This window comes from Theropithecus gelada, chromosome 2 (assembly GCF_003255815.1).
Source record: "Theropithecus gelada isolate Dixy chromosome 2, Tgel_1.0, whole genome shotgun sequence".
NCBI lineage: Eukaryota > Metazoa > Chordata > Mammalia > Primates > Cercopithecidae > Theropithecus > Theropithecus gelada.
This window is the reverse complement of record NC_037669.1, coordinates 53,351,499-53,365,652: the sequence shown is the minus strand read 5'-3', so window position 1 is coordinate 53,365,652 and position 14,154 is coordinate 53,351,499. Positions and strand designations below refer to the sequence as shown.

Below are 14,154 nucleotides of genomic sequence, written 5' to 3'. Positions count from 1 at the left end.
GAGATTTTGTGGATGTTCTTTATCAAATTGAAGTTTCCCTCTATTCCTAGTTTACTGAGAGTTTTTGTCATAAATGACTGTTCAATTTTGTAAAATGTTCTTTCTGCGCCTTTTGATACAATCATGTGATTTTCTTCTTTTGCCTATGGATGTGATGGTTTATATTGATTTTCAAATGTTGAAACAGCCTTGTGCACCTGGGATAAATCCTACATGATTGTGGCATATAATTCTTTTTATATACAGTCATGTGTTGCTTAACAATGGGGATACATTCTGAGAAATGTGTTAGGTGATTGTTGTATGAACATCATAGAGTGTCCTTATACAAAACCGTGACAGCATAAGCCTACTGCGCACCTAGGCTATATGGTATAGCTTCTTGTTCCTAGGCTGCAAGCCTGTACAGTGTGTAACTGTAATGAACACTGTAGACAACTATAACACAGCAGTAAGTGTTTGTGTATCTAAACATCTCAATGTAGAAAAACTACAGTAAAAGTATGGTATAAAAGATTTTTTTTTAAAATGGCACACCTGTGCAGAATGCTTACCATGAATGGAGTTTGTAGGGCTGGAAGTTGCTCTGGGTGAGTCAGTGAGTAGTGAGTGACTGTGACGGTCTAGGACATTTTGTATACCACTGTAGCCTTGATAGACAACACCAAATTTATTAAAAAATATTTTTCGGTCTTCAGTAATAAATTACCTTTAGCTTACTGTAACCTTTTTCACTTTGTAAATGTTTTGATTAAAAACTTTTTTTACTCTTTTGTAATAACACCTAGCTTAAAACACAGACACATTTGTACAGCTATACAAAAACATTTTTTCTTTATATCCTTAGCCTATATGCTCTTTCCTTTAAAATTTTTTATTTTATTATTTAAACGTTTTTGTTAAAAACTAAGACACAATGTACACATTAGCCTATGCCTACACAGGGTCAGGATCATCAATATCACTGCCTTCTACCTCTACATCTTGACCCACTGGAAGGTCTTTAGGGGCAATAATATGCATAGAGCTGTCATCTCTTACGATAGCAATGCCTTCTTGTGGAATGCAGTTAACTTTTTTTAAATAAGTAGAAGGATTACACCTTGCTAAAATAATGCTAACATGTATAGCATAGTAAATACATAAACTGGTAACACGGTTGATTATCAAGTATTATGTACTACATATAATTGTACGTGGTATACTTTTATACTATGGGCAGAACAGTAGTTTATTTACACCAGCATCACCACAAACATGTAAGTAATGTGTTGCGCTATGACATTGTGATGGCTACAGCTTCACTAGGAATTAGGAATTTTTTGGCTCTATTATAATCTATGGGACTACCGTTGTACATGCAGTTCCTCCTTGACTGAAATGTCATGTAGTGCATGATTGTATCATTGGATTCGGTTTGCTAATATTTTCAGATCCTTGCACCTATGATCATGAGATATATTGGTCTGTAGTTTTCTATTAATGTCTTTATCTGGCTTTGGTATTAGGGTGATGCTGGCCTTGTAGAATGAATTAGGAAGTATTCCTTTTGCTTCTATATTCTGAAAATTGTAGAGGATTGGTATAATCTCTTTCTTAAATGTTTGGCAGAATTCCCCCAGTAAGCCCATCTGGGCCTGGTGCTTTCTATTTGGGAAGGTTATTAATTATTGATTCAATTTATTTTATAGGAATAGGCCTGTTTAGAATTTCCATTTTTTTAAGTTTTGGTGGATTCTGTCTTTAAATAATTAGTTCAATTCATTTAGTTTATCAGATTTCTAGATATGGAGTTATTGATGGTATTCTTTTATTATCCTTTTGTTCAATACAGATCTCATAGACATGAAAAGGATAATAAAGGAACACTATCACTAAAAAGTGATCCTTTCTCTTTATCTTAGTCTAATTGGAGGCTTATCAATTTACCTTGTTGAAGAACTACCTTTTGGTTTTATTGATTTTGTTTGTTTGTTTCTCAGTTGATTTTCTGTTTTCAGTGTCATTGATTTCTCCTCTAGTTTTTATTATCTCTTTTCTTCTGCTTCCTGTGGATTTAATTTGCTGCTCTTGTTACCTAAGGTGTAAGATCAGATTATTGACTTTTAGGTCTTTCTTCTTTTCTAATATATTATTTCAGTGATACAAATTTCCCTCTCTAAGCACTGCTTTTCCTGCATCCTATAATTTTGATACATTGTGTTTTCATTTCTATTTAGTTCAAATACTTTAAATTTCTCTTGAGATTTTTTATTCATGTGTTACTGTTTAGCCTTACCTATATTGAGATATTCCAATTATCTTTCTGTTGTGAATTTCTGGGTTCCATTGTGGTCTGAGAGCAGACTCTATATGATTTCTATTCTTTTAAATTTGTTAAAGTATGTTTTATGGCCCAGAATGTTCTACCTTGGTGAATATTCCATGTGAATGTGAGAAGAATGTGTATTCTGTGGTTGTTGGATGAAATATCCTATAGAAGTGAATTCTATCCAGTTGATTAATAAATAGAGTTTTGAGTTCAAGTGTGTCCTTTTTAACCTTCTGTCTGCTGGATCTTCCTACTTCTGATAGAGCAGTATTGAAGTCTACAGCTATAAAAGTAGATGCATCTATTTCTTCTTGTCATACTATTAGTTTTTACCTCATGTATTTTGATGCACTGTTGTTAAGTACATACATATTAAGAACTGTGTCTTACTGGAGAATTGAGCCCTGTATTATGTAATGCCCTTCTTTATCTAATAACATTACTTGCTTTGAAGTCTGTTAGATCTGAAACTAATTCAGATACTTCTACTTTCTTTTGATTAGTGTTAGTATGGTGTATTTTTTTCCATCTACTGAAAAAATGTCTTTATTTAAATTGGTTTTCTTTGAGATACCATATAATTGGGTCTTATTTCTTGTCCCATTATAATTGTCTTTGAATTGGTACATTCAGATCACTGTGATTATTGATATAATTGGATTAATATCTACCATATTTGTAACTATTTTCCATTTGTCACCTTTGTTCTTTGTTGCTATATTTGTCTTCTCTTTTTTCTTACCTTTTGTGGTTTAATTGAGCATTTTTTAAAAATTTATTTTTTGGGGCGAGGTGGTGGGCGCCTGTAGTCCCAGCTACTCGGGAGGCTGAGGCAGGAGAATGGCGTAAACCCGGGAGGCGGAGCTTGCAGTGAGCTGAGATCCGGTCACTGCACTCCAGCCTGGGCGACAGAGCGAGACTCCGTCTCAAAAAAAAAAAAAAAAAAAAAAATTTATTTTTTGTATATGATTTTAGGGTCTCACTCTGTTGCCCAGGCTGGAGTGCAGTCGTGCAATCTCAACTCACTGCAGCCTCAACCTCCCAGGCTTAAGCCATCCTCCCACCTCAGTCTCCCAAGTAGCTGGGCCTACAGGCATATGTCACCATACCTGGCTTTTTTTTTTTTTTTTTTTTAATATTTTGTAGAGACCAGGTCTCAATATATTGCTCAGGCTGGCCTTGAACTCCTGGGCTCAAGTGATCCTCCTACTTCAGCCCCCCAAAGTGCTGGGATTACAGGTGTGAGCCACTGTCCCCAACCAACATATTTCAATATGGTTTCTTTTATCTCCCTTTGCTGGAAGCGAAAGAGATTTCTCTCCGATATTTACTGAGAGAACCTGGTTTAGCTCCTAGAAGTAAAACTCACAAAAGCATGGGGGCCTCCCTATAACTAGGTCCTCCTGGAGTTTTTATCACTGGAACTCGTCCACACCTAGCAATTTGTCAGCTACAGTTTGTTTTTCCACCCCTCTCCCAGTTTCTGTGGAGGTTTCTGCTTCAGTCTGTTGTGATTCTCTGCATCCACCTGACTGTCTCTCCAGTTGTGGGAGCAGTGGTATATTAGTCCATTTTCACAGTGCTGTCAAGAACTACCTGAAACTGGGTAATTTATAAAGAAAAGAGATTTAATGGACTCACAGTTCCACATTGCTGGGGAGGCCTCAGGAAACTTAAAATCATGGTTGAAGGGGAAGCAAGGCACTTCTTCCATGGTGGCAGGAGAGAGAGAGAGAGAGAGAGAGAGCAAAGAGGGAAGTGCCATTTTTAAATAATCAGATCTCATGAAAACTTACTATCACAAGAACAGATGGGAAACTGCCCCTATGATCCAATCACTGCCCACTGGGTCCCTTCCCTGACACGGGATTACAATTTGAGATGATATTTAGGTGGGGACACAGAGCCAAAGCATATCAAGTGGATTCTCCTGTGACCTCACCGAAGTTTTTGAGAAATACATGCACATGTATTTTTTATATCAAGAGCAGGTAAGTATAATGCTAAACAAGAAGTTAATAGAAACTGCATGTTTCCTCCCCTCTTTGAAAATACATTAGCAATTGTTTTTAGATAGAGTGCACATTTCCTGGAGTCATTGTTTAAGAATAATAGACAAACAGGCTGGGCATGGTGGCTCACACCTGTAATCCCAGCACTTTGGAAGGCCGAGGTGGTTGGATCACCTTGAGGCTAGGAGTTCCGAGACCAGTCTGGGCACCATGGCAAAACCCCGTCTCTACTAACAATACAAAAATTAGCCAGGAATGGTGGCGTGCACCTGTAATCCCAGTTACTGGGGTGGCTGAGGCAGGAGAATTGCTTGAACCCAGGAGTCAGAGGCTGCAGTAAGCCAAGATCATGCCACTGCACTCCAGCCTGGACAACAGAGTGAGACTCTGTCTTAAAACAAACAAAAAAACAAAGACACTACAAACCCACTTTGCTTTTCATGAATTGAAAATCATTACATGGTGTTGTCAGGAGATCTTAGACTCTGTGAAAGGCATTTTCCAGAGAGTTGCCCAAAATTGGAAGGGTGTTGGGGGGCTGAAATGCCTAGGCAGATATGATGGGTTTGATGTAGTAAAGAGTAAGGAGTCACCAATGTGTCTTAGCAAGGGAATACTCTAAAAAGCATGTTTTAAGAAGAGATTCTACCATCTTTGTCCTGGGTGTGGGTTCATAGAGAAAACCTAGCGTCATAAAACAAGCAAGGAAAACCATGGATTATGAAAGGATCTTTCTACAAAGAGAGTAATTAGTACTTCTCTATTTTGCAGACTCTCTCAGTACCTTCAGAATATTTACAGCCCTCCCAAATGTAATGTGTACCCTTCTCAAGACTATGCATAATGCAGTCACTTAAGAGTTGTGCTATGTTTTACATAGACTGACAGGTTGTTGTTCAAATTCGTTGTGATAGCATCTTTTCATTTTCTTTTGGGGTAGTTTTAAATACATTTTCCTTTTTAAGAAGGCTAGGATGTTTGGGGGAAAAATCCTCGTACTTTTTATAAGCCACTTACTCTCATAACGCAGATTAACTTCACAGCACGTAAAAAGAATACTGGAGAACCCTTGCATGATTAAATATGTCCCTAGAGGATTAAATTTTTCCACATATTTATAAGCCAGTGCTATTGATAATGTTCCAGCATTAAACTTTCTGTACATCCTCATTATGGAGGAGGCCTTTTTTTCTTCGTTCTGCCCTTGCTGTTAGTTTTTCCATGGTCAGATATGTAGCACTATAAAATTATCTGTGGAAACATACAATCTGAATGTTTAACTGGAGTTTAAGTATCATGTCTGGGACTGTTCCAATTTTTGTTCAAAGATGTTGTCAGTTTTTCAGACTTATTTGTTCTTTTGTCTTACTGGAAACCTGGCAGAAGGTAGCTATTTACAGGCATATCTTAGAGATATTATGGGGTTTGTTCCAGACCACCACAATAAAGCTAATATCGCAGTAAATTAAGTCTCACAATTTCTTTGGTTTCTCAGTGCATATAAAAGTTATATTTTTACTATACTGTAGTCCATTAAGTGTTTAATAGCGTTATGTCTAAAAATACATGCATACCTTAAGTAATACAAAATACTTTTTTTTTTTTTTTGCTAAAAAATGCTAACAATTATTGAGCTTTCAGCAAGTTGTAATCTTTTTGCTGGTGGAGGTTCTTGCATTGATATTGATGGTGGCCACCTGATCAGGGTGGTAGTTGCTAAACGTTGGGGTGGCTGTGGCAATTTCTTAGAAAAAGACAAGTTTGTTGCAGCAGTTGGCTTTTCCTTTCAGAAAAGATTTCTCTGTAGCATGCAGCGCTGTTTGATAGCATTTTACCCACAGCAGAACTTCTTTAAAATTGGAGTTGTCCTCTCAAACCCTGCTGCCACTTTATCAACATGATGTTCTAAATCCTTAGTTGCAACAGTGTTCACAGCATCTTCATCAGGAATAGATTTCCATCTAGAAACCACTCTCTTTGCTTACCTATAAGAAGCAACTCCTCATCTGTTCAAATTTGATCCTGAGATTGCAGCAATTCAGTCACGTATTCAGGCTCCACTTCTAGTTCTCTTGCTTTTTTCACCACATCTGCAGTGACTTTCTCTTGAACCCCTCAAAGTCATCCATGAGGTTGGAATCAACTTCTTTCAAACTCCTTTTGATATTGATATTTTGACCTCCTTCCATGAACCACGAATGTTCTTACTGGTATCTAGAATGGTGAATCCTTTCCAGAAGGTTTTCAATTTACTTTGATCAGATTCATCAGAGAAATCACTCTGTATGGCAGCTATTGCCTTATTAAATGTATTTTTTAAATAATAAGTCTTGAAAATCAAAATTACTCCTTGGCACAAGGGCTGCAGAATGGATATTGTCTTAGCAGGCATGAAAACAACATTTATCTCTTTGTACATCTGGATGACCAGGTACATTGTCAGTGAGCAGTAATATTTTGAAAGGAACCTTTTTTTCTGAGCAGTAGGTCTCAACAGTGGGCTTAAGATATTCAGTAAACCATGATGTAAACAGATGTGCTGTTACCCATGTTTTGTTGTTTGTTATAGAGCACAGGCAGAGAAGTTTTGGAATAATTTTTAAGGGCCCTAGAATTTTTAGAATGGTCAGTAAGCATTGGCTTCAACTTAAAGCCACCAGCTGCTTTGGCCTTGACTAAGAGAGTCAGCCTATTGTTTGAAGCTTTAAAGCCAGGCATTGACTTCTCTTCTGTAGTTATGAAAGTCCCAGATGGCATCTTCTTCCACTAGAAGGTGGTTTCATCTATGTTAAAAATCTGTTGATCAGCCACATCTGTTTTCTGAGCTAGATCTCATAATAACGTGTTGCAGCTTCTACATCAGTACTTACCGCTTCACCTCTCACTTTTATGTTATGGAGACACCTTCTTTCCTTAAACCCCATTAGCCAACCTCTGCTAGCTTCCAGCTATGCTTCTGTAGCCTCCTTACCTCTCTCAGCCTTCATAGAAGTAAAGAGACTTTGAGTTTTACTCTGGATTAGGCTTTGGCTTAAGGGGATATTGTGGCTGGTTTGGTCTTCTAGACCACTAAAACTTTCTCTGTAGCTCTTTCACTTTCTTAATTTTGTGTGTTCATTGGAGTAGCACTTCTAATTTCCTTCTAGAACTTTCTCTGTGCATTAACAACTTGGCTGTTTGGTGCAAGAGGTGTAGCTTTTTTTTTTTTTTTTTTAGTATGTCTCAGCTTTTGACATGCATTCCTCACTATGCTTAATCATTCCTAGCTTTTTTTTTTTTTTGGAGACAGAGTCTCACTCCGTTGCCCAGGCTGGAGTTCAGTGGCGCAATCTCAGCTCACTGCAACCTCTGCCTCGCGGGTTTAAGCGATTCTCTTGCCGCAGCCTCCCAAGTAGCTGGGATTGCAGGCGTGCACCAAAACGCCCAGCTAATTTTTGTATTTTTAGTAGAGTCGGGGTTTTCACCATGTTGGCCAGGCTGGTCTTGAACTTCTGACCTCAAGTGATCCACCCACCTCGGCCTTCCAAAGTGCTGGGATTACAAACAGGCATGAGCCACCGTGCCTGGCCCATTTCTAGCTCTTGATTTAAAGTGAGAAATGTGTGACTCTTCCTTTCACTTGGACACTTTGAGGCCATTGTAATTGGCCTGCTTTCAGCATTGTTTTGTCTCAGGAAATAGGCCAGAGGAGAGGGAGAGAGATGGAGGAATGACCAGTTGGTGAATTGGTCAGAACACATACAACATTTATCTACTAAGGTCACCATCTTATATAGGTACAGTTTGTGGTGCCCCAAAACAGTTACAATAGTAACACCAGAGGTCACTGATCACAGATCACCACAACAGATATAATAATAATGAAAAAGTTTGAAATATTGTGAGAATTACCAAAATGTGACAGAGAGACGCGAAGAGAGCACATGCTGTTGTAAAAATGGTATTGATTACTTTGCTCAACGTGGGGTTGCCACAACTTTCAATTTTGTTTTTTAATCACTAAATATGTAGTACTTACCATTTCAAAAAGGATCATTTAATTTCAGTGCACATTTTTCCTGACATAATATTCTGGTTTATAAGGAATCTTTTTATTACTGAGGGATTGAGTTATTTATTAAATGACATTTTTTTTTTTCAGGTGTTAGGTTGTCAAATTAATTTCCCATGGCTAATCAGCCTGGGCTTGACTGTACGCACATAATGGTCCTCCACTCCCCCAGCTCTCCAGGACTTGCAGTCTCTCTGATCCCACCAGCCTACAGGTCTTTTCTTTGTTTTCTTTTCTTTTTTTTTTTTTTTTTTTTGAGACGGAGTCTTGCTCTGTCACCCAGGCTGGAGGGCAGTAGCGCGATCTTGGCTCACTGCAACCTCTGCCTCCTGGGTTCACACCATTCTCCTGCCTCAGCCTCCTGAGTAGCTGGGACTACAGGCGCTCGCCACCACGCCCGGCTAATTTTTTGTGTATTTTGTAGAGACGGGGTTTCACGTATCAGCCAGGATGATCTCGATCTCCTGACTTCGAGATCTGCCCACCTCAGCCTCCCAAAGTGCTGGGATTACATACGTGAGCCACACTGCACCTGGCTGCCTGCAGGTCTTTTCTTACCAGCCAGGACTCTTTCCCAGTCTCTTCAGTGGTGTTCACCAGACCCTCAGTTTCTCTGACTTTAACCTTTTGATCCTTATTCTGCCAGTCCCTTAGCTTAGATGGGTTCTTAATTTCTTTTCTCCCCAAATTTTTATTTTCTGTCCTGACCAGAGGCATCAGATTGTTCTACACTGGTGAGATGTGCCAGTCAGCATCTCTTCTTCCACTCTCTGCACAGCTGGGCCTCAGGGTGGCCACTCTTCTCAAGCCCCATAGTCTAACCCTTCTCGGGTCACACAGGACTTCCTGCCTGCTATCTAGACCCTGGAGCTCCCCTGCCCCCTGTCCCCTGGTCCCTTCACTTTTCACTGCTGCAGCTTTGCTCATCCTTTCCTCCTCATTCCTGCCCCTGGGGGAGAGCTGCCCCTCCTTTCCAGTGCCAACCTCTTCATCAGTGCTTTAGAGTTCTGCTTCAGCACTAAACAAAAACACAAACCAACTAAATTAAGATTTTAATATTTTTATATTAATATTTAAAATTGTTTAATTTTTATAAATGTTAAATAACATTTGGTTTTAAGAAATATTAAATATTTAATGTTAATAAATATTTTTTATTAACATTAAATAAAGGTGATCAGGTGGGAGGATCACTTGAACCCAGGAGGTTGAGACTGCAGTAAGCTATGATTGTGCCACTGCACTCGAGCCTAGGTGACAGAGCGAGACTGTCACCAAAAACAAAAAAAAACCACAGAACTGTTTGCAGCAACAAAAGTTAGAAAGCACTACCCTTTAACAGAGAGCTGATTAAATTATGGTGTATTTGTTATTGGTGGCAAATTTTAATAAATATTAATTTTTAATAAGTATTTTTAAAACTTAATAAATATTGAGTAATATTTAATATTAAGTAACACATGCACATGGATTTAAAAATTAAAGTAGTATAAAATAATCTACAGAGGCTACTATTTGATGCCAGTTTGTGTGTATATGCATTCTTCCATAGATGATACATGCATAAACAAGTATGTACATCCATGCATTTCTTCCTCTTCCTGTCTCCTCCTTCCACTCTTTTTGAACACAAATACTATCTATACACAGTCTAGATACTGCGTTTTAAATATATTGCTATGTTTTGGAAAACAATTTGTGTCAGTATTATAAGACCTGCCTCGTTCCTTTAATAGATACAAAATATGTATTATTATTATTTTTTTTTTTTTGAGACTCTGTCACCCAGGCTGGAGTGCAGTGGCATGATCATAACTCATTTCAGCCTCAACCTCCTGGGTTCAGGTGATCCTTCCACTTTAGCTTCCCAAGTGGCTGGGATTGCAGGTGCACTCCACCATGCCTGGCTAGTTTTAAAATTTTTTGTGGAGTTGAGGTCTCACTATGTTGCCCAGGTTGGTCCTGAACTCCTAAGCTCAAGCAGTCCTCCTGCCTTGAGCACCCAAAGTGCTAGGATTACAGGTGTGTGAGCCATCGTGCCTGGCCCAAACAGTGTTTCAGTAAGCTTCCTTACAATGGAAGTCTTTGTGCCCATGTACAACTTTATCAGTATGAAGTCTTAAAAGTGGAATTGCTGGATTAAAGGGTGCCTACATTTTCATCTTCTAAAAAGAGAAATTCTATTTCTTGTATTATTACTGTTCCAGTCTGTTTATGCATTGTTGATTTCTTAGGTATGTCTTCAATGTCTGCTATCTTTTTAAAGCATTCATCTCTTTATTTCTTGTGAGTTCTGAGAGAATTTCTGAGGCATTCTGGTTCAGCGTTCTACATTTCACAGTCCCTGTGATCACTGAATTCCTAAATGTGATACTCATTGTTTGTTTCTAAGAACTCTTTACTGTTCTCATACTGTTCTCCTCTCAAGTGTACAGGCCTTTTATTTTTTAACTTTTTATTGAAGGATAACATATATCCAAAAAAAACACACAAATCTTGTGTTCAACTTAATGAATTCTCAAAAAATACACCTTATGTAACCAACGCTTAGATAAATAAACAAGTTATTACCAGCACCTTGGAATGTCCCTTGTGCCCCTTACAGTCTCTCTGGGGGTAGCCACTATCTTTTCTTCTAACACCACACATTCATATTGCCTATTTCATTTTAATTTTATATAAATGTAATTATACAGTACATACTGCTACTCCTTCCTTTCGTGTAACATTATGTTTGAAGGTAGTTTGTTCTCACTGATATATAGTATTCCATTGCATGACTATACCACAATCCATCTGTTCATTCTACTGTTGATGGTCACCTCAGTGGTTTCTAGTTTTGGGCTATCATGAATAGCGCTGCTATGGACACTTTTGTTTGTGTCTTCCGGTGCACATATGTACACATTTTTGTTGAGTGTGTATACACATAGAGTAGAATTGCTGCATCATAGGACATAGAGTCCTGGTTGTTCCACATCCTTGCCAGCACTTGGTATTTTCTTTGTCATTTTAATCTTTTTGATAGGTGCAAAGTAGTGTTTCATTGTGGTTTCAGTGTTCATATCTCTAAATACTCATGCTATTGGAGCCCATTTTCATGTTTATTGGCTCTTTGGATATCCTCTTTTGTGAAGTACCTATTGAAATTTATTTTTCCGTTTTAAAATTATTTAAAAAAAATATATTTGGCTAGCTGGTATGTCACATTTTTTTGAGAAAATCCTTTTGCCCCTCCCTTCCCATTTATCCTTTTAAATTTATTTTCTTGGCTTTTCTTTCACCTGTTTTCTAACCAGCGAACTTTAGGGCCACTAACTAATCCTAACTCTTCTAGAATTTTTAGTGAATTTGCATGAAACTTACTTTATTGAGAAAACATTGATATGCAAACTGGAAGATAATGTTATTGTCATTCTAAGAAGGGAAAAGATGATAAATACTAAGCCGCTTTTAGTTTTTTGGCCACTAGATTGCATTTTATCCCCATATTTAATTCTCATTTTAATTTTATTTTTGACAAGAGCTTGTTAGAAGTGAAACTCTTTTAATTTGCATTTTAAGTCTGGAGCCTCCTTTTTAAAAAATGTAAATATTTTACAGGTTCTTGATCAATATGAACGAGAAGGATTTAACTTCCTAGCCAAGGTGTTTAATTCTTCACATTCCTTCTTGGAAGACTTGACTGGTCTTACATTGCTGCATCAAGAAACCCAAGCTGCTGAGGTAGGAACAAAACAAGCTTTCTATAGTGAAGACTGACATGCTTAAAACTATTTGATATTTGCCATATGGAAAAGGAAGACAGCAATTAATTTTAATTTTTGTAACTTAGAGCAAATATCACTAAATAAGTCTGCTAGTTACCAGATAACAAATAACCTTCAGCAAGTGCTGGATACTGATGTGTGTAGGTTGCTGTCCAGTAGGTGCCTAATACACAAAATCACTGTGATAAAGGAAGTATAGGTTGTAGATTTCCAGGCATCTCTTGTCCTTACTGAAGATCTGCATGTGTATGGCCATTGGAGAGATTTGGCTTTAATGTCCATATATCAAAATGTAAGTTGGTGAAGACATTGGACTCCAGCTATGTTCTTTAGAAAGAAGGTATTGGACTCTGGCCATGTTCTGATCAGAAAGAACATGCCTGGCTTGTTCATGATTTGATCAGTCTTCATAGACCCTGAACCGCACCATGAAATGGCTTCCCCAGACACAACCCGAGAGGGCCATGCTTTGTTTCTCAGCTAGAATATTTTGCAGATCTTAATTTCCTGGGTCATTGCATCATTTTTTTTTTTTTTAAGACTGAGTTTAAGAAATAAATTATTGGCCAGGCGAGGTGGCTTACACCTGTAATCCAGGCACTTTGAGAGGTCAAGATGGTGGGTCACAAGGTCAGGAGTTTGAGACCAGCCTGGCCAACATGGTGTGAAACCCTGTTTCCACTAAAATAAGAAAATTAGGTGGGTGTGGTGGCAGGTGCCTATAATCCCAGCTACTTGGGAGGCTGAGGCAGGAGAATTGCTTGAATCCTGGAGGCAGAGGTTGTGGTGAGCCAAGATTGTGCCATGCATTCCAGTCTGGGTGACACTGTGAGACTCTGTCTCAAAAAAAAAAAAAAAAAAAAAAAAAAAATTTTGTTTTTTCCAAATGCTCACTGTTCTTAAAAAAGGGATTGCTGTGTATGGTGGTAGAGCTATTTGGATCACTTGGCAAAATGTGCAGTTCCCTAGAATTGATGAGTGAGATTAAATCAATATCTTTTCCTCTTAGTTACCTGGGTAAAGAAACTGTGAGGAGAAATGTAGCTTATGGAGTGTTTCCACAAACTACATAAGGAAAACCTTGACTTCCTGTGTCCTGCAGGGGTATTGCACTTGCCATTAGTCCTTTTCAAGTCACAATTCTTCCCACCAACTAAAGAGAAATATATAAATTATTTCTAGCGAGGTGGCAAAACTCCCCCAGCCATCTTGTCAAATGATTGCATGGGTGCAAAGATCTATAAACTCCATAGGTTGCATATCCTTACCATTCAGGGAGGCCCCAAGTTGTCAATGAATAGATGGCCAGGCCCAATACTGGACTAGCCAGTGGTGAAAGGGCTGCTGTTTGGAGAGGTGGAGCTAGTGCTGAGTATAGGAAGACCATGTGGAAATACGAAAGTCAGATCTTTTGGAGCTGTGAGCAGATTGTGAGATTTTCAGGTACACCAGGGAGGCAAGATAGTACATCTCTAGTGCTGGACTTACAACTGAAGGCAGTCCTTCTTTAAATTGTTTTAGTGTCCCCTGGGCATTAAACAGATGCAGTCTTCCACTTATGGCCAATAGTTAGAGCCACAGAGAGTCTATTTCAAGTTTTGGGAGATGAATGGCATCTCTCCCACTCTTTGAGAGACTTTAAGGTATTTTTCCCCTGAATTGTAATTGGGTTCCCAGGCAGGGTTCAGAACATTGTGTTTATTGTCTGCCTTATTATCTTTTAAGCAGTGCTGTACTGCCTGATGGTATGGAAGAGGTAACATAGATGTTTGCAAACATGCAGTCATTTGATGAGATGGCTAAGGGAGTTGTGCCACTCAGCTAGAAGTAATTTACATATTTGTTTAGTTAGCTAGAACAATTTCAACTTGAAATTGACCCACTTTTTCCCTCTAAAACAGAGCAGATGCTAGAATAGTGGGCAGGTTTCTAGATTTAACCTGATTTATCTTACATTTTAGTTTGTCAAACCTTAATGGCTTTTTCAAAGACTTAGAGAAAGTTTAAAAG

The 14,154-nt window shown here is 38.3% G+C and overlaps 1 protein-coding gene across 5 annotated transcripts in view; it reads left to right on the top strand.

The window, feature by feature from the left end:
• ATG7 (autophagy related 7) overlaps positions 1–14,154 on the top strand; it is a 278,547-nt gene that overhangs the window by 137,221 nt on the left and 127,172 nt on the right. For 3 of the 5 annotated variants that reach the window (XM_025374538.1, XM_025374526.1, XM_025374523.1), the window contains one exon: positions 11,978–12,100. The exons of 1 other annotated variant lie outside the window; for it this stretch is intronic. In XM_025374538.1, the coding sequence (XP_025230323.1) occupies positions 11,978–12,100 (123 nt within the window). Of the gene's footprint in view, positions 1–11,977; positions 12,767–14,154 lie in introns of those variants that run through there. One more of the 5 variants, XM_025374519.1, reaches the window with a different exon arrangement.